Source organism: Theropithecus gelada, chromosome X (genome assembly GCF_003255815.1).
Source record: "Theropithecus gelada isolate Dixy chromosome X, Tgel_1.0, whole genome shotgun sequence".
In the NCBI taxonomy this organism is placed as follows: domain Eukaryota; kingdom Metazoa; phylum Chordata; class Mammalia; order Primates; family Cercopithecidae; genus Theropithecus; species Theropithecus gelada.
Window position 1 is genome coordinate 22,191,801 of NC_037689.1, and position 21,450 is coordinate 22,213,250.

Below are 21,450 nucleotides of genomic sequence, written 5' to 3' on the forward strand. Positions count from 1 at the left end.
TAGTAGAGACGGGGTTTCACCATGTTGGCCAGGCTGGTCTCGAACTCCTGACCTCAGGTGATCCGCCTGCCTCGGCCTCCCAAAGTGCTGGGTGACAGGTGTGAGCCACCGTGCCCGGCCGCCAGTATTTCTTTAGATTGTTTTTAGGGACAGGGTCTTGCTCTGTCACCCAGGCTGGAGTGCAGTGACGCAGTCATAGCTCACTCAGCCTCAACCTCCAGGGCTCACGTGATCCTCTCACCTCAGCCTCCTAAGTAGCTGGCACTCCAGGGGCGCACCCCCACGCCCGGCTAATTTTTGTATTTTCGGTAGAGATGGGATTTCTCCATGTTTCACAGTCTGGTCTCAAATTCCCAAGAATTTCGCTCTGGTTGTCCAGGCCGGAGTGCAGTGGTGCGATCCTGGCTCACTGCAACCTCCACCTCCCGGGTTCCAGGAATTCTCCTGCCTCAGCCGCCTGAGTAGCTGGGACTACAGACGTGCACCATCATGCCCGGCTAATTGTTTTGTATTTTCAGTAGAGACAGGGTTCCACCGTGTTGGCCAGGCTGGTCTTGAACTCCTGACCTCAGGTGATCTGCCCGCCTCGGCCTCACAGAATTGCTGGGATGACGGGCATGAGCCACCGCGCCCAGCCTATATGTCATTTTCTATGTCGCTCGTTGGAGCTGCTGGTTCAAGTTCTCAGCCACGGTGGACACCAGCCACCACTTTTCTTCCCCTTTCCCGAGCAGGTCTCCCGTTTATTTCATGGTGTAACAGCAGATGTCAGAATTTCTCAGGATGGTCCTCAAGAGGGTTATCCAGTCCATGCCGGAATAGGTTCTCTTTGGGACCTAATGACTCATTTTCCAAAAACCTGCTTCTGCTTTTGGTACCCGGTTGCCGCCCGGGAAATGGGGAAATGAAGGTGCCCCAGATCCAGAAAGACGCAGTCCTGGGGCGCACCCAGCGGCTACGTCAGCCCCACGACTCTGCTGGATCAGGGCTCGGGAAGGGCCTGCGGAGACGCCGAAGTTGCAGGGAACCTCTCTGACTTCCCCCGGCCCCGAATCCCCATCGGGAAACCCTGGGGTCTGTCGGGAGCGTTCCACACCACCCCCGAATTCATACAGATCGTTTCAATCAACGAAGACAATGAAAGTCAAGTTTGTGTATGACTTTGGTCACCACTAGTGCAGCCAACACAGCTTTGGCGGCTTTCAGGATGGCAGGCGGGAGGCGTCTTTAGAAAATGTTCATTCAGGCCGGGCGCGGTGGCTCACGCCTGTCATCCCAGCACTGTGGGAGGCCGAGGCGGGCGGATCACAAGGTCAGGGGTTCGAGACCAGCCCGGCCAACAGGGTGAAACCCCGTCTCTACTAAAAATACAAAAATGAGCCGGGTGTGGTGGCAGGTGCCTGTAATCCCAGCTCCTCGGGAGACTGAGACAGGAGAATCGCTTGAACCCGGGAGGCGGAGTTTGCAGAGACCTGAGATCACACCACTGCACTCCAGCCCGGGCGACAGAGCGAGGCTGTCTCAAAACAAAACACACCAGGCGTTTTGTTTTCCTGTTGGAGACGGCGAATGTACGTATAACGGCTGGACGGCCTGGCCACACGCAGGTGAAATCCTCTGTGCCTCTCTTAGCGGATGGTCTGTGACACACGTCCTGGTCTGGTTTGAAGTTTCTTCTTTAATAAAACTCTTTTCTTTCCCTTCTACTTTTGTGGAACGGTTCTCATTTTTAGTCATTTCCCTGACGCCACCACGGGAAACGAGGCCGTGTGTGAACACAGCCGGGCCGAGGGGCCATTCGGTGCCCACCAGGGCCACAGCTCACGGCAGGTGCAGGAGGAACTGGAAACGCCGCTCACGGAAGTCAAAACAATGGTTTAATGTCCTGCTACGGAAACATTCCGAGGGAAGCCAGGTCACGGCAGGCACCGAGGGCCCGCTGGAATCGTGTGGAGGGGACGCTCGGGTGAGACCCGCTTTGGGGCGCCGTGGCCGTGACACCAGCCTGCGCGTTCATCCCAGCAAATGGCTGGGAACAAGGCGGGCCCAGAGCCAGCGAGGGGGCACCCGGCTGCACCCGACACACGGCAGCACCCGACACACGGCAGCAACGCCACAGCTCCCCAGGCCTCCACGGGGGTCCGTTCATCCTGGAAAGAGCTTCCGGAATTTGCCGTAGGCCGAGTCGCTGATGATGACCGTCACGTCGGCCGCCCCGTCCTCAGGGATCACGTCCACGTCCTGAACCGTGGCCTCCTTATACAGCCAGCTGGGGACAGACGCACGTTGTACGGAAAACAAGCAGAACCCGTAAGTATTTGCTTAGTTTCATAATAAATAATGACGCTAAAAAGAGCTTAGCCCAAACTATTCATTCATCAGACCGTTCTGTTTCCCTTCATTTTTCTTTGTGAGACAGAGTCTTGCTGTCGCCCAGGCTGGAGTGCAGTGGCGTGATCTCGGCTCACTGCAAGCTCCGCCTCCCGGGTTCAGGCCATTCTCCTGCCTCAGCCTCCCGAGTAGCTGGGACTACAGGCGCCGCCACCACGCCCAGCTCGTTTTTTGTATTTTTAGTACAGACGGGGTTTCACTGTGTCAGCCAGGATGGTCTTGATCTCCTGACCTCATGATCCACACGCCTCGGCCTCCCAAAGTGCTGGGATGACAGGCGTGAGCCACCCGTGCTTGGTTTTTTTTTTTAAGATGGGGTCTTGCTGTGTAGTCCAGGCTGGAGTGCAGCGGTGCGGTCATGGCTCACTGCAGCCTCAACCTCCTGGGCTCAAGCCATCCTCCCACCTCAGCCTCCCAAGTAGGTGGGACGACAGGTGTGTGCCTCCATCAGCTGCTATTTTTTTTTTTTTGAGACGGAGTCTCCGTCTGTCACCCAGGCTGCAGGGCAGTGATGCAATCTCGGCTCACTGCAACCTCGGCCTTCTGGGTCCCAGCAACTCTCCTGCCTCGGCCTCCTGAGCAGCTGGGATGAAAGGCGCCCGCCACCAGGCCTGCCTAATTTTTGTGTTTTTAGTGGAGATGGGGTTTCACCTAGTGGGCCAGGCCGGTTCCTCGAACTCCTGGCCTCGGGTGATCGGCCTGCGTCAGCGTCAGCCTCCCGAAGTGTTGGGATTTTACAGGCGTGAGCCACCGCGCCTGGCCTAACTGTTTATTCTCTGTAGAGATGGGATCTCACTGTGCTGCCCAGGCTGGCCTCAAACTCCTCAGCTCCAGCAATCCTCCTGCCTTGGCCTCCCAAAGTCTTGGGGTTACAGGCCTGTGCCACTGCATCCAATTCGAGCTCGCTTGCTTATCGGTAGGGAGACCTACATCCCTGGACTGTCAGCACAGGTTAGGCACCTGTCGTGTGCAGTCACAAACATCCATGTGATGCAAACCCATTCATCGCGTCTGGACATCCTAAAGCTCTCGGGGGATCCCACAGCTCTTTTCGTACCCACCGAAAGCCCATCTCAGAGGCAGAGACAGGCACATCCACAGCACCATCCCGCCTCCTGCCCCGGCAGGCCGCTCACCTGAGCTGGGCCCCGGCGAGCCTCACGCGGAGAGTGAGGATCTGTCTCCCGGTCGCCTTCAAAACGGCCGCATCGAGCTCAGCCTTCAGCTCCTGGAGCCCGTGGCCCAGCAGGGCAGACACGGGCACGGCGTTCGGTTCCGTGGGGCTGTACCTGCCGGGGTGGGGATGCCACAGGCCCCGCTCAGCCTCAGGGCGGCCGGACGAGATCAGGGTCCTGCCCAGGAGTCCGCTGCCCACGGGGTACAGCCTGGGGCCAGTCCCTGTGTCTCGGCTGCCACCGCTGCGGTTCACAGGAGGAGACGGGGCATCTCCCCACCCGGCTCCAGTGCACGCAGGGGAAGGAGACGCTTGCGGGCACCGGGGCCGCACTCACCCGGGCACGAGGTCCACCTTGTTGTGAACCTCCACCATGGAGTCCAGGAGCGGGGCGGGCAGCTGCAGGCTGCGCAGTGTGGACAGAACGCTGCGTTTCTGGAGCTCCGCCTCGGGGTGGCTCACGTCCCGCACGTGCACGAGGAGATCCTGCGGGCCGGGCCGCGCGGTCAGAGCTGCGAAGCGCCTGGTGTCCGACCCCAAGCTTGCGGACCGGCCCGGGAGACGGGCTGGCACGAGCTCCCAAGGACAGGCTGGGAGTGGCAGGTACCCCTGTGTGCAGGCCGCTCGGACACCCCAGGACCGGCCTTCCACGCCACAGGCAGCAGCTCTGCACCCCCACACCCACGCACGAGGGGGTGCCGTGTATGACGACACCACCACCCGCCCACCCGGTGGGTCTGCAGAGCTCTGGGCGGCTTCATCCCCCTGTCAGATCTTTCGTGTTTAAAGGATGCTTTTTCTCACATTTAAAACCTCTTACGGGCAGGTTCCTGATACAAAATATGAAAAACGCAGGGAAAAAAACAGCCGTGTCTACGTCTACCACGTATACGGCCGGGGTATCCACGTCTCCACTCTGTTTGTTTGGATGCACTTCATACAAATAATGTTTTTCCTGCAACCCCAGCACTGTGGGAGGTGGCTTGAGGCAAGGAGTTGGAGACCGGCCTGGGCAAGAGAGCGAGACGGTTTCTGCACGAAGTACAAACATGAGCCGGGCCTGGTTGTGCGCACCTGTGCTCTCAGCTAGTCGGGAGGCTGAGGTGGGAGGATCGCTGGAGCCCAGGGGGTCGAGGCTTCCTGTGTGTACACGGGAACACGGCCCTGAGTGCTGGTGAGGCTGGGGCCACCGCTCAGCCTCTGCCCCGGGGCATGGCAGGCTTCGGGGACGCTCGGTCTGAGCCCCAGGAGGCACGTGTTGTTCTGGCCCCGAGTTCTGTGGGTGTCCGAGCGCCCGGCCCCTGGGCCGAGTGGGTGTCCGAGCGCCCGGCCCCTGGGCCGAGTGGGTGTCCGAGCGCCCGGCCCCTGGGCCGAGTGGGTGTCCGAGCGCCCGGCCCCTGGGCTGAGTGGGTGTCCGAGCGCCCAGCCCTTCGCTGTGTGGGTGTCCGAGTGCCTGACCCCTGGGCCGAGTGGGTGTCTGAGCGCCCGGCCTGTGGCTGACTGGGTGTCCGAGTGCCCGGCCTGTGGCTGTGTGGGTGTCCGAGCGCCTGGCTCCTGGCTGACTGGGTGTCCGAGCGCCCGGCCTGTGGCTGTGTGGGTGTCCGAGCGCCCGGCCCTTCGCTGTGTGGGTGTCCGAGCGCCTGGCCCCTGGCTGACTGGGTGTCCGAATGCCTGGCCTGTGGCTGTGTGGGTGTCCGAGCGCCTGGCTCCTGGCTGACTGGGTGTCCGAGCGCCCAGCCCCTGGCGTTCCCACACTCACCGAGTGAGCCACGTCCTCCAGGGTGGCGGAGAAGGACTCGATGAGGCCGTGCGGCAGCTGGGACAGGAAGCCGATGGTGTCCACGTACAGGACGGTCATGCGTGAGGGCAGCGCGCCCGCGTGGGCCGTGACGTCCAGCGTGGCAAACAGCTGGTCCCGCGGCCGGATGGCGGCGTCGCCCGTCAGCGCCTTGATCAGCGTGGTCTTCCCTAGGAGGGCGTGGAGGTCAGGGCGCTGCAGAGACCCTCGTGTCCCACCCCTGGCGCGGCACCCGGGCCCTCCGAATGGAGAGCACGGCACCCTCCTGGGTGGCCGCACCCCGGGCTACACGGTCCCCGAGCCCCTCGGGCACCCCCGGGCCGGACACGACGCGTGGGACGAAGCCACCGTCGCTGCTCTCAGGCCGACGCAGCAGGGCCGCGGTGTGGGCACAGGGCAGCTGGCGGTGCAGACGGTGTGTGTGTGAAGGCGTGGATGGGCGTGGGGTCGTCTGGGTAGATCTGGCAATGGCGTAGATGGTGGGATGGTAGAGACGGGGTGGTGCTGCTGTGGCTGGGAGGATGGTGTAGACAGGACGCTGTGGTGTAGACGGGTGGACTGTGTAGACGGGGTGGTGGTACAGATGGGGCAGTGGTGACTGTGTAGACAGGAGGACAGTGTAGACGAAGGGAACACTGTGGTGTAGACGGGTGGACTGTGTAGACGGGGTGGTGGTACAGACGGGGCAGTGGTGATGGTGTAGACAGGAGGACGGTGTAGACGAAGGGAACACTGTGGTGTAGACGGGTGGACTGTGTAGATGGGGTGGTGGTATAGACGGGGCAGTGGTGATGGTGTAGACAGGAGGACGGTGTAGACAAAGGGGATGCTGTGGTGTAGACGGGTGGACTGTGTAGACGGGGTGGTGGTACAGACGGGGCAGTGGTGACTGTGTAGATAGGAGGACGGTGTGGACGGAGGGAAGCCTGTGGTGTAGACGGGGTGGTAAAGCTCTGGATAGGAGGACGGGGCAGATGGCGTCCTCACCATGGCCCTGGTGAACCCCACCAGAGAGACCACGGGGCGCCGCCCTCCTGGGCAAGTTCTCGCGGCAGCTAGTGCACCCCACGCGGACACCGGGGACCCCTCCCTGGGCGGGTCCTCCCTGCGGTGCTCACCGCAGTTGGTGTACCCCACCACGGAGACCACGGGGAACTCCCGCCTCGTCCGCTGCTGCCGGAGCAGGTGCCTCTTCTTCCGAAGCCTGTCCAGGGCCTTCCGGATCTTGGCCTCCTTCTCTCTCAGGAGACGCTGGTGCACCTGCATGAAGGACTCTCCTAAAAGCAGCCAAGACGGGGAGGCGTGAGCCACGCAAGAGCGGGGGGTGCCGCCGAGGGTCCGCGAGGGCCCGGGGCCTGCTCCTGCTCCCGCATCTGGGGGCCCGGCTGCCTTCCCCAGCAGCCGCCCGACGCTGCCCCGTTCCATGAGAAAGGGCTGTGCTCGGCGGAACGGGGTCTCGCCTCCGCGCGTCCACCCTGTGAGGCCGACCAGGGCTTCCCGTGACTCGGGGAGAAAGGCAAGGCCTGAGCACTACGGAGGCCTCCGACCGGGGCCCGGCCCGGGACGTCACTGGGAGTGGGGCTCAGGGACGCCCCTTCACATCCGAAGTCCCAGAACCTGGGAATGGGACCTGATTTGGAAATATGCTCTTTGTAGGATCTCAAGAGACCATCCTAGGTTCGGGTGGGCCCTAAGGCAATGACCTGTGTCCTTCTAAGAGGCAGAGACTGGAGTGATGCGGCCACAAGTCCAGGGACGCCGGGAGCCCCCGGGAGCTGGGAGAGGCAGGAAGGAGCCTCCCCTAGACCCTCTGGAGGGTACTGGATACAATTGTAGTGGACGGAACTGTGGTCGTCCTAAAAGCTCTGTCCACATCCTAATTCCCGGTGAACGGGACCTTATTTGGAAATAGGGTGTTTGTCCTAAGAGAAGGATCCAGAGATGAGATGATCCTGGATTAGGGCGGGCCCTGAATGCAATGGCAGGTGTCCTCCTAAGAGACAGAAGAGGAGACACAGACACAGAGGAGGAGGCCACGGGGAGACGGAGGCAGAGACTGGAGTGATGCGGCCACAAGCCCAGGGACGCCTGGAGCCCCCGGGAGCTGGGAGAGGCAGGAAGGAGCCTCCCCTACAGTCTCCAGAGGGAAGTGGATACAATTGTAGTGGACGGAACTGTGGTTCTCCTCAAAGCTCTGTCCACATCCTAACTCCCAGAACCGGTGAATGGGACCTTATTTGGAAATAGGGTGTTGGTTGTAAGTGAAGGATCTAGAAATGAGATGATCCTGGATTAGGATGGGCCATAAATGCAATGACGGGTGTCCTAAGAGACAGAGGAGGAGACACAGACACAGAGGAGGAGGCCACGTGGAGACAGAGGCAGAGACTGGAGTGATGCGGCCACAAGCCCAGGGACGCTGGGAGCCCCCGGGAGCTGGGAGAGGCAGGAAGGAGCCTCTGGAGGGAGCGCGGCCCTGTCCTCACCTTGATCTCAGACTTCTGGTCTCCAGGATGGGAGAGCATAGGTTTCTGCCGTTTAAATCCCCGGTTTGTGACTCCCTATTTGGGCACAACCTCAAAGAACCACCGTCATCTCCTGTCTCCTCAAATGCCACCAGGACACGAGCCCCCAGCCGGCCCCCACCCTGTCGGCATCTGCCAGGGCTGAGGGTGGCTGCCGCGGACGGACGACCCCATTCCCAGGACGCCCTGGGACGCGGCCGAGTTACCTGACCCCATGATGTAGCGCGAGCCGGCTCCCCGGTACAGGTGGGCGACGTCCCGTCTCAGGTTCGACCTGGCGTGGGAACGAGACCGCCTCGCTCTCTGCGGACGCCGTCTCCCTCCCAGCAGAGGTGGAGGCGAAGGTGAAGGGGGCACTGAGCTGGGGCCTCCGGGCGGAAGGGAGGGGTTGGCGCTGGGGCCCCCGCTCTGCCTGTAGCTCAGACGCTGTGAGTGACGTGTGTCCCAGGCCGAGGGGACCTACGTCGCCGGGAGCTGGGGGTGGGCGGGCGGGGAAAGCGAGCCCATCAGGCCCCGGACAGAGTGACCCCACGGCGCTTTTCTTTTTTTTTTTGAGACAGAGTCTCGCTCTGTCGCCCAGTCTGGAGTGCAGGGGCGCAATCTGGGCTCCCTGCAAGCCCCGCCTCCTGGGTTCACGCCATTCTCCTGCCTCAGCCTCCCGAGTAGCTGGGACCACAGGCGCCGCCACTACGCCCGGCTAGTTTTTTGTATTTTTAGTAGAGACGGGGTTTCACCGTGTTAGCCAGGATGGTCTCGATCTCCTGACCTCGTGATCCGCCCGCCTCGGCCTCCCAAAGTGCTGGGATGACAGGTGCGAGCCACCACGCCCGGCCCCCCATGATGCTTTTCTTCCTCACGTACCCCCAGAACGGCCTACAGGTGAGTACAGAACGGAGGGGCCCGGGTACCCCGTCACGATACCTGTGCAGCGGGATCTCCGCCAGGGCCACCTGAAGCCGGGCCTCCTTCGTGCGGGCGTTGCACCGGAAAATGTGCAGGACGACTGTGAAGCGGTCAAACACCTCCACGCCCCAGGCGGCTTCCAGTTCTTTCTACAAAACGAGAGAGCAACTGAGGAGCCACAGGGGAAGGCCAGGCGCTGGTGGCCAACCCGACAGGAAGGAGGACGTCTGTCATTAACTCCACCGTGTCCCCATCGGTCCCCCGCCTGGCGGGACACTGTGGCGTCCGCTTCTTCATCACGCGGAATACGGGACACGCACAGCCAGCCACGTTCTGTGGTACCTTGGTCGGGGCTGCCATCCTCTCCACGTTCAGGAAGACGCACGTGATGTCCGGAGACCCTCGGATCTTTTCTAACAGAAACAGGGGGTCCCGTCAGAGGCCGGCCGTCCAGGCCCCGGAACTGCGGGATGAGCCCGCGATGCCCTCTGGAGTGCCCAGGTCACAGGCGTCCGCGACTTCCTGAGCACGGGACCCGGGATCCAGGAAGTTGGTGTGGGAGAGGGTGTGTGTCTAGGGCTGTGTGTCTCACACATACACATGCAGACGGTGAAGACATCCCGGCAGGGTCACACACACACATCCCAACAGGGACAGACACAGACACACACACACACACACAGAGACACACACAGTAAACACATCCCAACAGGGACACACACACACAGAGACACACACAGAGACACACACAGACACACACAGTAAACACATCCCAACAGAGACACACACAGACACACACACACACACACACACAGAGACACACACAGTAAACACATCCCAACAGGGACACACACAGACACACACACACACAGAGACACACACAGTAAACACATCCCAACAGGGACACACACAGACACACACACACACAGAGACACACACAGTAAACACATCCCAACAGGGACACACACAGACACACACACACACAGAGACACACACAGTAAACACATCCCAACAGGGACACACACAGACACAGACACACACAGAGACACACACAGACACACACAGTAAACACATCCCAACAGAGACACACACAGAGACACACACAGACACACACAGACACACACACACACAGAGACACACACAGACACACACACACAGTAAACACATCCCAACAGGGACACACACAGACACAGACACGCAGATACAGACACACAGACACACACACACACACAGAGTAAACACATTCCAACAGGGAGAGACGCAGTAAACACATCCTGACGGACAGACACGCACACACGGTGAGCACATTCTGACCAGGACACACAGACACACACAAGCACGGTGGCCACAGCCGGTGGAACACACAGACACAGACACACACACAGTGTGACACATCCCGACAGGGATACACACACACACATGCACAGTGGACACATCCCAGTGTGGACAGACACGAAGATGGTGAACACATTCTGGTGGGACACACACAGAGACGCGGTGAACACATCCCGGCCGGGATGACATGCATCCGAGTCAGGCAGGGACGCGGACCCCCCACCTGGGCAAGTGACCCAGGGAAGCGGACCCCCATGTTGGCAAGAGACCCAGGGACGCGGACCCCCCACCTGGGCAAGTGAGTAGCATCTTCCCCACTCTGCACCGTAAGCCGGATGGTCAAAAACCTGGGAAGCGCAAGGATCCCGTGCAGGACCCCGGCCTTACAGACTGCGCGGGGGCCCCCCAGCAGGAGGATTTGGCTGTCGGGGCTGCAGGGGCAGGTGCGGTTACAGCCGGTCCACTGCCCACCCTGTTTGTTGGACTCTATAAACTGCCCCGACCTAACCTTTAGCAGTTTAAATCTCTCCAGGGCCGGGTGTGAGTCTCGACACAGGTGCAGCCTCAGCGTCCTCCGACTCCTACTGGTGTGTGCTCCCGGCTCACCTGGGCAGCCCAAGAGGCCGTTTCCCCCCCTGGCCCAGCGAGACCCCCGTCCTTCAGTGCGTCTGGCTCGAATGTTCTCGGCAGCAGCGGACAGGAAAGGAGGTTTGGGGAAGGAGCAGGTCTGGGCGGACCCACCTGTCAGGTGTTGGAAGTTTCCTTTGCCGAAGACGAGCTTCCTGTCCGGTGATTTGGTGGATACGACCATTGTCTGCACCACGGACCAGCCGTCCAGCGTGTGCACCAGCGCTGTGGCCTCCGCCACCTGCCACTCGGCTGCGGGGACACAAGGGCCAGCGTGAGAGATGCTTCCGTTCGGGGTAGGCCCGGGGCCCCCGTCCACACCTGCCCAGGGAGGCCTCCTCCTGGCCTTGAGACAATGTCCCCTGAGAACGCACCCCCAGCCGGCGTTTGTCCCCAGATACGACTCCGTGCCCCGTAGGTCCTCTAAGTAGGAATCTGACGGGGGAGGGACGCCGGAGCCACAGCGGGACACGCGGGCGACCCTGCCTTACGTGGAATTGGGGCTCCAGGAGGGCGCAGCAGGGAACCGGGGAGCTGGGGGTGCTCAGGGATGACTGAGGAACCCTGGGCAGGTTTTGGGAGGAGAGAGGCAAGAGGTCTGCGCGCCGTTCTGAGCAGTTTGGGGCTTCCGCTGTTCCAAGAACTGACCATTTTGGAAAACACCCGTAAAGGAAAACGATTCATCGACTACAGGGGCTTCCAAGGGGGAAAAAAATCAACGTTTTTAAGACTCTGGCACATGCAGCGACGTATTCATTTGCATTTCCTCCTAGGGGAGTGGGGTGGGGGGACTGGACACAGATTGGTCCGCTGGACACCCTCCCTCCCCTGACCCCAAACACACCGTGCCTCCCTCTAACCCAGGGCAAGAGAAACGGGTCCCATCAGCGAGAACCAGCCCAGCCCATGGGTTCCGCGCCACGGGCTCGACCCCACCCCACCCCCCCCCACCCCACGTGCTCCTCCCCATAAGCTCCGCCCCCGCACTTTTACCCCATAGCCCCTCCCCCCGAAGCCCCGCCCACGCACCTCCACCTATGACAGCCTCCCCTCTTCCCCGTAAGCCCCGCCCTTTCACCATGGGCTCCTCCCCCGAACCCCGCCCACGTACCTCCACCTACGAGATCGTCCCCTCAGAGCCCCGCCCCTCAATGCCACGCCCTTGCATCTCCACCTATCAGATCATCTCCTTAGAGCCTCGCCCCCTGAAGCCCCGCCCTTACGTCACACCTCAGATCTTCCCCTCAGAGCCCCGCCCTGCGTCTCCTCCTGTGATTCTCCCGAGCCCCGCCCCCGAATCTCCGCCTATGAAATCCTCCCTGCAGAGCCACGCCCCTGCACCTCCACCTATGAGATTCTCCCCACAGAACCCCGCCCCTGAATCTCCATCTAGGAGATCGTCCCCTCAGAGCCCCGCCCCTCAACGCCACGCCCTTGCGTCTCCACCCATCAGATCCTCTCCTTAGAGCCTCGCCCCCTGAAGCCCCGCCCCTACGTCACCACCTCAGATCTTCCCCTCAGAGCCCCGCCCTGCGTCCCCACCTTTGAATCTCCCGGGCCCCGCCCTCGAATCGCCATTTGATTCTCCCGAGCCCCGCCCCCGAATCTCCACCAATGAAATCCTCCCTGCAGAGCCCCGCCCCTGCCTCCACCTATGAGACCCTCCCCTCAGAGCCCCGCCCCCAGATCTGCAGCTCCCGTTTCTCTCCTGGAAGCCCCGCCGCGGTCACCTCGCGTCATCTGCGGCTTCCCCGGGCCCCACTTGACGTCAGGGTGAACCAGACACACGCGCTGGGTCCCCGCCGGCAGCAGAGGCTCTCCCTGCAGCAGCTCCTCCTCCGCGTTCTCGTCCGCATCTTCCGGCTCCTCCTCGTCGTCTTCCGCGCGGCTTCGGCCGCCGTCCGCCCGCAGACCCCGCCCTCCGCCCCATGGCCCCTCCAGATTCCCAGGGCCCCTGCGGCCGACAGCGGCGAGCGCGCGCGCGGGGCAGGACGGCCCGGCTGCCTTCGGAGCCGGGAGGCCGCGGCCCACGCGGGAGAGCCGCAGTCCCGGGCGTACGGCGGCCCGCAGGGCCCACATGGCGCGTCGGGCGGCTGAGCGGTGGGGCGGGGCTGCCCACAGGCCGATCCTCGTCACGTGCTCGTGATTGGCGTGCGGCCGGGGCGGGCTCACCAGCGCCTCGCCTCGGCACAGGGCGTGTTCCTCATTGGTCATTCCGCGTCACGTGCTGGTGATTGGCGTGCGGTCGGGGCGGGCTTCCCCAGTTCCACCCCCCAGCACAGGGCGTGCTCCTCATTGGTCCTCCCGCGTCACGTGCTGGTGATTGGCGTGCGGCCGGGGCGGGCTCCCCAGTTCCACCCCCTCAGCACAGGGCTTGTTCCTCATTGGTCATCCCGCGTCACGTGCTGGTGATTGGCGTGCGGTCGGGGCGGGCTCTGCAGCACGGGAGGGCTCCTCATTGGTCAACCCGCGTCATGTGCTGGTGATTGGCACGCGCCGCGGGCGGGGGAGGCGGGGCCGGGCCGCTTCTCATTAGGCGTGGGCTGCTCCTGCCAGACCCGGGGCTCGGTGCAGCCGACGGCCGTGTAGGCGCCAGGACCCCGAGTCCCGGCGGCGCTGCCCTCACCCGCCTCGTTCCCGCTCCCGTCCTACCCCGTTCCGCGCTGGGTGGAGTCCAAGTCTGATTGCGAGGGTCCCAAACGCCGCCTCGGGGGCTTGACTTCAATCCCCGGGGTTCCCACGTCTGCCTTGGGGGCTCGAGTCCAGCCCTGGGGGTTCCAGACACCGCCCGGGGGCCTCTACGTCTGCTCTGGAGCCTGGAGTGCCGCCGTGGGGGTCCCGGACGCTGCCCAGGAGTCCCCACGTCTGCCCTGGGGGCATGAGTCCACCCCTGGGGGTCCCGGACGCCACCCAGGGGGCCCCATGTCTGCTTTGGGGGCTCGAGTGCAGCCCTGAGGGTCCCGGACACCGCCCGGGGGTCCTCACGTCTGCCTTGGAGACTGGCGTTCCCCCGTGGGAGTCCTGGACACCGCCCAGGTGGGTCCCCACGTCTGCCTTGGGGGCATGAGTCCAGCCCGGGGGGTCCCGGACGCCACCCAGGGGGCCCCATGTCTGCTTTGGGGTCTCGAGTTCAGCCCTAGGGGGTCCCGGACGCCGCCCGGGGGTCCTCACGTCTGCCTTGGAGACTGGCGTTCCCCCGTGGGAGTCCCGGACACCGCCCAGGTGGGTCCCCACGTGGGTCCCCACGTCTGCCTTGGGGGCTTGAGTCTAGCTCTGGGGGTCCCGGACGCCGCGCAGGAGTTCCCTCCTCTGCTCTGGGGGCTGGAGACCTGCTCTGGGGGTCCCGGACGCCGCCCAGGTGGGTCCCCTCGTCTACCTTGGGGGCTTGAGTCCAGCCCCGGGGGGTCCCGGCTGCCGCCCAGGGGGTCCTCACATCTAGCCTTGGGGGCTTGGGTCTAGCCCCAGGCGTCTTGAACACCGCCCAGGAGTCCCCACGTCTGGCCGGGGGGCTCGAATCCTGTCCTGGGGGTCCCGGACGCCACCCAGGGGGCCCCATGTCTGCTTTGGGGGCTCGAGTGCAGCCCTGGGGGTCCCGGACACCGCCCGGGGGTCCTCACATCTGCCTTGGAGATTGGCGTTCCCCCGTGGGAGTCCCGGACACCGCCCAGGTGGGTCCCCACGTCTGCCTTGGGGGCTTGAGTCCAGCTCTGGGGGTCCCAGAGGTCGCCCAGGAGTCCCCACCTCTGCTCTGGGGGCTGGAGACCTGCTCTGGGGGTCCCGGACGTCGCCCAGGTGGGTCCCCACATCTAGCCTTGGGGGCTTGGGTCCAGCCCCAGGCGTCCTGAACACCGCCCAGGAGTCTCCACGTCTGCCTGGGGGCTCCAGTCCTGTCCTGGGGGTCCCGGACGCCTCCCAGGGGTTCCCATGTCTGCCTTGGAGGGTGGAGTCCAGCTCGGAGGGTCCTGAGGTCTGCTTTGGGGGCTCGAGTCCATCCCAGGAGTCTCTGAGTCTACACTGGGGGCCTGGATGGGATCCAGCGGGTCTGAGTCCAGCCTCGGGAGCCCCGGCGGAGGAGCTGTGAGTGGGGCAGGGGCCTGGGAGATGCCAGGAAGATGGGAGCGGCGCCCCCCTGGGTCCAGGGGACGGTAAGAGTCAGCTGGTCCCAGAGAAGCTCCCCCACAAACTGTGACCCGTGGTGTGCAAAGCGTCCCGGAACCCCAGCCCTCACCAGCAGTTCTTGCATTTTTCAGGAGATAGTCGCATTTGGCATGTTCCTTAAGCGTCTGCAGGAAGCTGTGGCCTTCTTGGTATTTCAGGAGGGTTTGCTAAACCCCCCTCATTGTAAGATGGGGGTATCGCAGCTGCTAATTCCCTTCCTAACAACCCTGCAGGGCCTGGATTAACGGTGTGAGAGGTGACATTTTTAGCCCGAAGTCCCTAGGAAGGACAGGTGGCTGTAGCCTGCGCATTTGTGTAAATTAACCTCCCCTTTTAGTTCTGTGAAAGGAGAACTCGATTCGTTTAAAGTCACCTGCGTGAAAGGAGCCCTTGATTAGCTTAAAATCACCTGAATTAGCTTAAAATTATGTGATCTCAATTGGCCTCTGAATCTTTACCACCTGCCCGCGTCCTGCAAGCTCCAGGCTACGTTTTAAGGGGGGAATAACGGGGCTCGCCTTTCTGTGTTACTTTATGTGACCGTAGTTGTAAAACAGAATGGGGGAGACAGCGGGGACTGTGCAGAAGTGTCACCCCCATTTATGCCTTGGGAAGGAGGCTGAGGTGGGAGGATTGCTTGAGCCCAGGAGTTTGATACCTGCATGGGCAACATGGTAAGACCCCTTATCTACAAAAAAAAAAAAAAAAGGAAAAATTAGCCAGGCGTGGTGGTGGGTGCCTGTGGTCCCGGCTACTCGGGAGGCTGAGGTGGGAGGATCACTTGAGCCCAGGATGTGGAGGCTGCGGTGAGCTCAGATTGCAGCACTGCACTCCAGCCTGGGTGACAGAGTTAAGACCCCACATCTCAAACAAGAAGCACCAAAAGGTGTCTGAGGTCAGGCACGGTGGCTCAAACCTGTAATTCCAGCACTTTGGGAGGCCGAGGTGGGTGGATCACCTGAGGTCAGGAGTTCGAGACCTGCCTGAGCAACACAGAGAAATACCGACTCTACTAAATATGCAAAAATTAGCTGGGCGTGGTGGCAGGTGCCTGTAGTCCCAGCTACCCCAGAGACTGAGGTAGGAGAATCGCTTGAACGTGGGAGGTGGAGGTTGCCGTGAGCTGAGATCGCGCCACTGCACTCCAGCCTGGGCGACAGAGCGAGACTTTGACTGGGGGGCGGTCGGGGGAGGCATTTGGAACCATCGCCAAGCTGGGGATGGACCTAGGACAGTGGTGGGAGCCTCTGCAGGTGGAATCGCGATGTGCCCGGATGCGGTAAATAGGGTTTGCTATATGTAGCCCTAAGCCGGGGACGTAGACTATTGTTTTTTAACACCACCAAACTCAGAATCGGAACCCAGATTTGCCAGGGCAGCGCGGGATGGAGGCCTCTCCGGGGCTCCATCTTCCTTGTTCATAGACTGAGAGACGGAATGAGAGTGTCCCCAGGTGGTCAAGTCAGGGACCTGTGTGTGTGTGTCTGTGTGTCTGTCAATCTCCTGGGCTCTGTCTTCCCTGTTAATAGACTGAGACGGAATGAGAGCTTCGAAGGTGCTGTGGGAGGAGCTCTGGGCGTCCCCAGGTGGTGAACTCAGGGGTGTGTGTGTGTGTGTGTGTAGCCGTCAATCTGGGCTCCATCTGTGTGTGTGTGTGTGTGTGTGTGTGTGTAGCCGACAATCTGCTGGGCTCCGCCTGCCCCGTTAATAGACTGAGAGACGGAATGAGAGTGTCCCCCGGTGGACAGCTCTGGGACGTGTGTGTGTGTGTGTAGCCGTCAATCTGGGGGGTGTGTGTGTGTGTAGCCGACAGTCTGCTGGGCTCCATCTTCCCTGTTAATAGACTGAGAGACAGAATGAGAGTGTCCCCCGGTGGACAGCTCAGGGACGTGTGTGTGTGTGTGTGTGTGTGTGTGTGTAGCTGTCAATCTGGGTGTGTGTGTGTGTGTGTGTGTGTGTAGCCATCAATCTCCTGGGCTCTGTCTTCCCTGTTAATAGACTGAGAGATGGAATGAGAGCTTCGAAGGTGCTGTGGGAGGAATTCTGGGCGTCCCCAGGTGGTGAACTCAGGGGTGTGTGTGTCTGTGTGTGTAGCCGTCAATCTCCTGGGCTCTGTCTTCCCTGTTAATAGACTGAGAGATGGAATGAGAGCTTTGAAGGTGCTGTGGGAGGAGCTCTGGGCACCCCGAGGTGGTGAACTCGGGGAGGTGTGTGTAGCCATCAATATCCTTCAGGACCTGCTCTCTCTGTCCTCCGAGCCATCCAAGGGCGTCAGGAGGCTGCGCAGAAGGGGTGTCCGTAAGCGAGTCCACGGACCACCACGCAGGCCCAGAGCCTGGCCAGGGGCCCTTGGGAGGGTGAGCCCTGCGGTTGGGGGGTGATGGCTCTGGGGGATCGAGCTCTGGGACGAAGGGGACGAGCAGGTCCGGAGATGAGGGCTGCGTTGCAGACAGAGCTGGCTCGGGGCCTGGGCGCCACCTGGCGTCGACTCGGGCAGCTCATGCCTGAGCTGTGCCTCTTTCTGGTCTGATTTTGGGGACAAAAAGCCACAGGTGGCCGGGCGCGGTGGCTCAGGCCTGTCCTCCCAGCACCGTCGGAGGCCAACGCAGGAGGATTGCTTGAGCCCAGGGGTTCCAGACCAGCCTGGCCAACAGCGAGACCCTCTTCTCTGTAAGAATTTTTTTTTTTTGGGACAGCGTCTGACTCTGTCACCCAGGCTGGAGTGCAGTGGTGTGATCTCGGGTCACTGCAGCCTCCACCGCCTGGGTTCAAGCGATTCTCCTGCCTCAGCCTCCTGAGTAGCTGGGATGACAGGTGCACTCCACGATGGCCCAGCTAATGTTTGTAGTTTTGATAGAGACGGGGTTTCACTATGTTGGCCAGGCTGGTCTTGAACTCCCGACCTCAGGTGATCCGCCCGTCTCAGCCTCTCAAAGTGCTGGGATGACAGACGTGAGCCTCCGCACCCGGCCCTGAGGTGAACATTGTTAAGATTTGCTTCTGTTCCCGCAGTCCTATATAGGGCTAGAAGATTATCACCAAATATCACCAAAATGTATAAGTATACACACACATGCACACACATTGGTGAGGGTGTGTAGGCACGCATGCATGGATAATAGATACACCTGTGTATGTCTGTATATAGACGTTTGTGTTTCTCAAAATTGTACCAAAAATGGATGCATGGCCGGGCGCGGTGTCTCACGCCTGTCATCCCAGCACTTTGGGAGGCTGAGGCGGGCGGATCACTGGAGGTCAGGAGTTCGAGACCAGCCTGGTCAACATGGAGAAATCCCGTCTCTACTAAAAACATGAAAATTAGCCGGGCGTGGTGGCAGGTGCCTGTCATCCTAGCTACTCGGGAGGCTGAGGCAGGAGAATTGCTTGAACCCGGGAGGTGGAGGTTGCAGTGAGCCAGTTTGTGCTACTGGGTTTAAGCGATTCTCCTGCCTCAGCCTCCCGAGTAGCTGCTATTACAGGCACCTGCCACCACACCCGGCTAATCGTTTTGTATTTTTAGTAGAGTCGGGGTTTCTCCATGTTGGCCAGGCTGGTCTCGAACTCCCGACCGCAGGTGATCCGCGCCCCCTCGGCCTCCCAAAGTGCTGGGATGACAGGCGTGAGCCACCGCGCCCGGCCTGGAAACTTTTTTTTTTTTTTTTGAGGCAGGATTTTGCTGTGTTGCCCACACTGGAGAGCAGTGGTGCGATCTCTGCTTACTTCAGCCTCTCCCACCCGGGCTCAAGCGATCCTCCCACCTCAGCCTCCTCCCCTCACCCCCGTCTCCTCCCCACTCACCCCCTGTCTCCTCCCCACTCACCCCCTGTCTCCTCCCCCCCCCCCCCCCGTCTCCTCCCCTCTCACCCCCTCTGCCTCCTCCCCTCTCACTCCCTGGCTCCGCCCCTCCCACCCCTCTGTCTCCTTCCCTCATCCTCTGTCTCCTTCCCTCATCCTCTGTCTCCTTCCCTCATCCTCTGTCTCCTTCCCTCATCCTCTGTCTCCTCCCCTCACTCCCTGGCTCCTCCCCTCTCACCCCCCCTGCCTCCTCCCCTCTCACCCCCTCTGTCTCCTCCCCCCTCACCCCTCTGCCTCCGCCCCTCTCACCCCCTGTCCTCCCCTCAACCGTGTTCCCTGCCACCCATCGTCCCAGCTCCTCCCGGCCCCCGGTGCGGGAAGTCCTGAGTAGGAGGTTCTTGCGCCGTGAGACCGGACACCTGCGGTGCTGTCCCTCGTCACGAACTCAGAGTAGGAGCAGCCGTTTCCCAGGGCCACTGAGGCAAAGAGGAGCGTCTGGCTACTGTGTGGTTTTTTGTTGTTTATTTTTTTTTTTCATGGAGACAGAGTCTCAGCCTGTGTTCCCCAGGCTGGTCTCAAACTCCCGGGCTCAAGCAGGCCTCCGCACGTGGCCTCGCAAACTGCTGGATTCCAGGCCTGAGACTGCACCCGGCCTGTCTTGTGACATTTTTAACTTAAAACCTACTGTACAGGCCGGGCGCGGTGGCTCACGCCTGGCATCCCAGCGCTTTGGAAGGCCAACTGCGGACGGATCACGAGGTCAGGAGATCGAGACCATCCTGGCTAACACGGTGAAACCCCGTCTCTACTAAAAATACAAAAAACTAGCCGGGCGAGGTGGCGGGCGCCTGTAGTCCCAGCTACTCGGAGGCTGAGGCAGGAGAATGGCCTGAACCCGGGAGGCGGAGCTTGCAGTGAGCTGAGATGGTGTCACAGCACTCCAGCCTGGGCCACAGCGCGAGACTCCGTCTCAAAAAAAAAAAACAGGCCGGGCGCGGTGGCTCAAGCCTGTAATCCCAGCACTTTGGGAGGCCGAGATGGGCGGATCACGAGGTCAGGAGATCGAGACCATCCTGGCGAACACAGTGAAACCCCGTCTCTACTAAGAAATACAAAAAATAGCCGGGCGAGATGGCGGGCGCCTGTAGTCCCAGCTACTCGGGAGGCTGAGGCCGGAGAATGGCGTGAACCCGGGAGGCGGAGCTTGCAGTGAGCTGAGATCCGGCCACTGCACTCCGGCCTGGGCGACAGAGCCAGACTCCGTCTCAAAAAAAAAAAAAAAAAAAAAAAAAAAAAAAAAAACCAAAAAAAAAAAACCTACTGTACACCAAGCACAGTGGCTCACGCCTGGCATCCCAGCGCTTTGGAAGGCCAACTGCGGAGGACCGCTGGAGCCCAGGAGTTCCAGAGCAGCCTGGGCAACGTAGTGAGATCCCATCTCTTTAAAAAAATAAAAATGGGACAAGCTCCCACATGGACACCGACCGACCTCTGCAGCTCCGGGGGCCACGTCTCTCTGGAAAGGGTCCGTGTGGGCCTGTATGTTCTGTGCAAAGAGAATCGCTCCAGCCCGGAAGGTGGAGGCTGCGGTGAGCTGAGATTGTGTCAGAAAACGGCAAAAACGAAACCAAACCATAGGCTGAACGTGCTCTGGGCAAGCACCGTGTGGGGCGCCCAGAACGGGATGAGACGCGTGTCCGCCGGGCTCCTGAGAGCAGGTGGGGATGTGAGTGGCACCTGGGGGGGACTAAGTCCTGGTCGCCCCTGGTGCTTTTCGTAAGGAAACTGAGTCGCAGCCCAGCTGTGGTCCTGCTGGTTGGAGCAGAGGCAGATCCCTACGGTGCAGACGCGATGGGAATTTTCGTTTTCATCGTTCATGAGAAGCTTTACCTATTTATTTATTTTTCTTTTTGAGATGGAGTCTCGCTCTGTCACCCAGGCTGGAGTGCAGTGGTGTGATCTCAGCTCACGGCAACCTCCGCCTCCCGGGTTCAAGCGATTCTCCTGCCTCGGCCTCCCGCGTAGCTGGGGTGACAGGTGCAGCCACCACGTCCCTCTGATTGTAATTCTTCCTAGACACGAGGTTTCTCCATGTGGCCCAGGCTGGGCTCAGACTCCTGAGCTCACGTGATCCCCCCCGACATCGGCTCTTCGTCTACACACGTCCCTGGATTTTCCACCCACGGGGATACAAATAGACGCCCGCGGTGTGGGGACGTGGCTCCGCACCTGCACCTGCGTGTTTCCTGCACGGGCCACAGAACCCTGGGACGGGATCCCTGTGGAGTGACGAAGTCAGTGGCCCCTCGGTGAGGCTGGGGGATGGCAGGGGGCGGCATCCAGGCTGGGCCCCGAGGCCTGGCTCCCTCACCGTGTCCCCCACACCGTGTCCCTGAGATCCCACAGGCTGGTGACAGGTGGCTGAAGGTCACGTTCCAGTCACGGGGCCGGCCCCATGTGTGACCCCGGTTCCTCCCCTCTGTCCCCTCCCCACACCCCCGTCTGTGCCCCCCATTCCCCCCACCATCCCCCCATACCCACCACCCCTCCTCTCTCCCCGTCATGCTTCCTCTCTCTCCCCCACCCCTCCCCTCTCTCCCCACCCCCTTCCTCTCTCCCCCCTCCACTCCCCTCTGCCCGCCCACCCCTCCCCTCGTGTCTCCCCACCCCCCTCCTGTCTCCCCACCCCCCTCCTGTCTCCCCACCCCTCTTCTCTCCCCACCCCTCTTCTCTCCCCACCC

The 21,450-nt window shown here is 61.5% G+C and overlaps 1 protein-coding gene across 1 annotated transcript; it reads right to left on the reverse strand.

The window, feature by feature from the left end:
* Positions 1-1,855: 1,855 nt before the first annotated feature.
* Positions 1,856-12,858, reverse strand: GTPBP6 (GTP binding protein 6 (putative)). The gene is made up of 10 exons (XM_025373569.1): positions 12,484-12,858; positions 10,868-11,005; positions 9,134-9,204; positions 8,810-8,940; positions 8,095-8,162; positions 6,482-6,640; positions 5,325-5,533; positions 3,903-4,051; positions 3,528-3,680; positions 1,856-2,269 (listed from the first exon to the last, which is right to left on the reverse strand). The coding sequence occupies exons 1-10, from the start codon at positions 12,830-12,832 to the stop codon at positions 2,146-2,148; spliced, it is 1,551 nt and encodes a 516-aa protein (XP_025229354.1). The 5' UTR covers positions 12,833-12,858; the 3' UTR covers positions 1,856-2,145.
* Between the last annotated feature and the right edge of the window lie 8,592 nt (positions 12,859-21,450).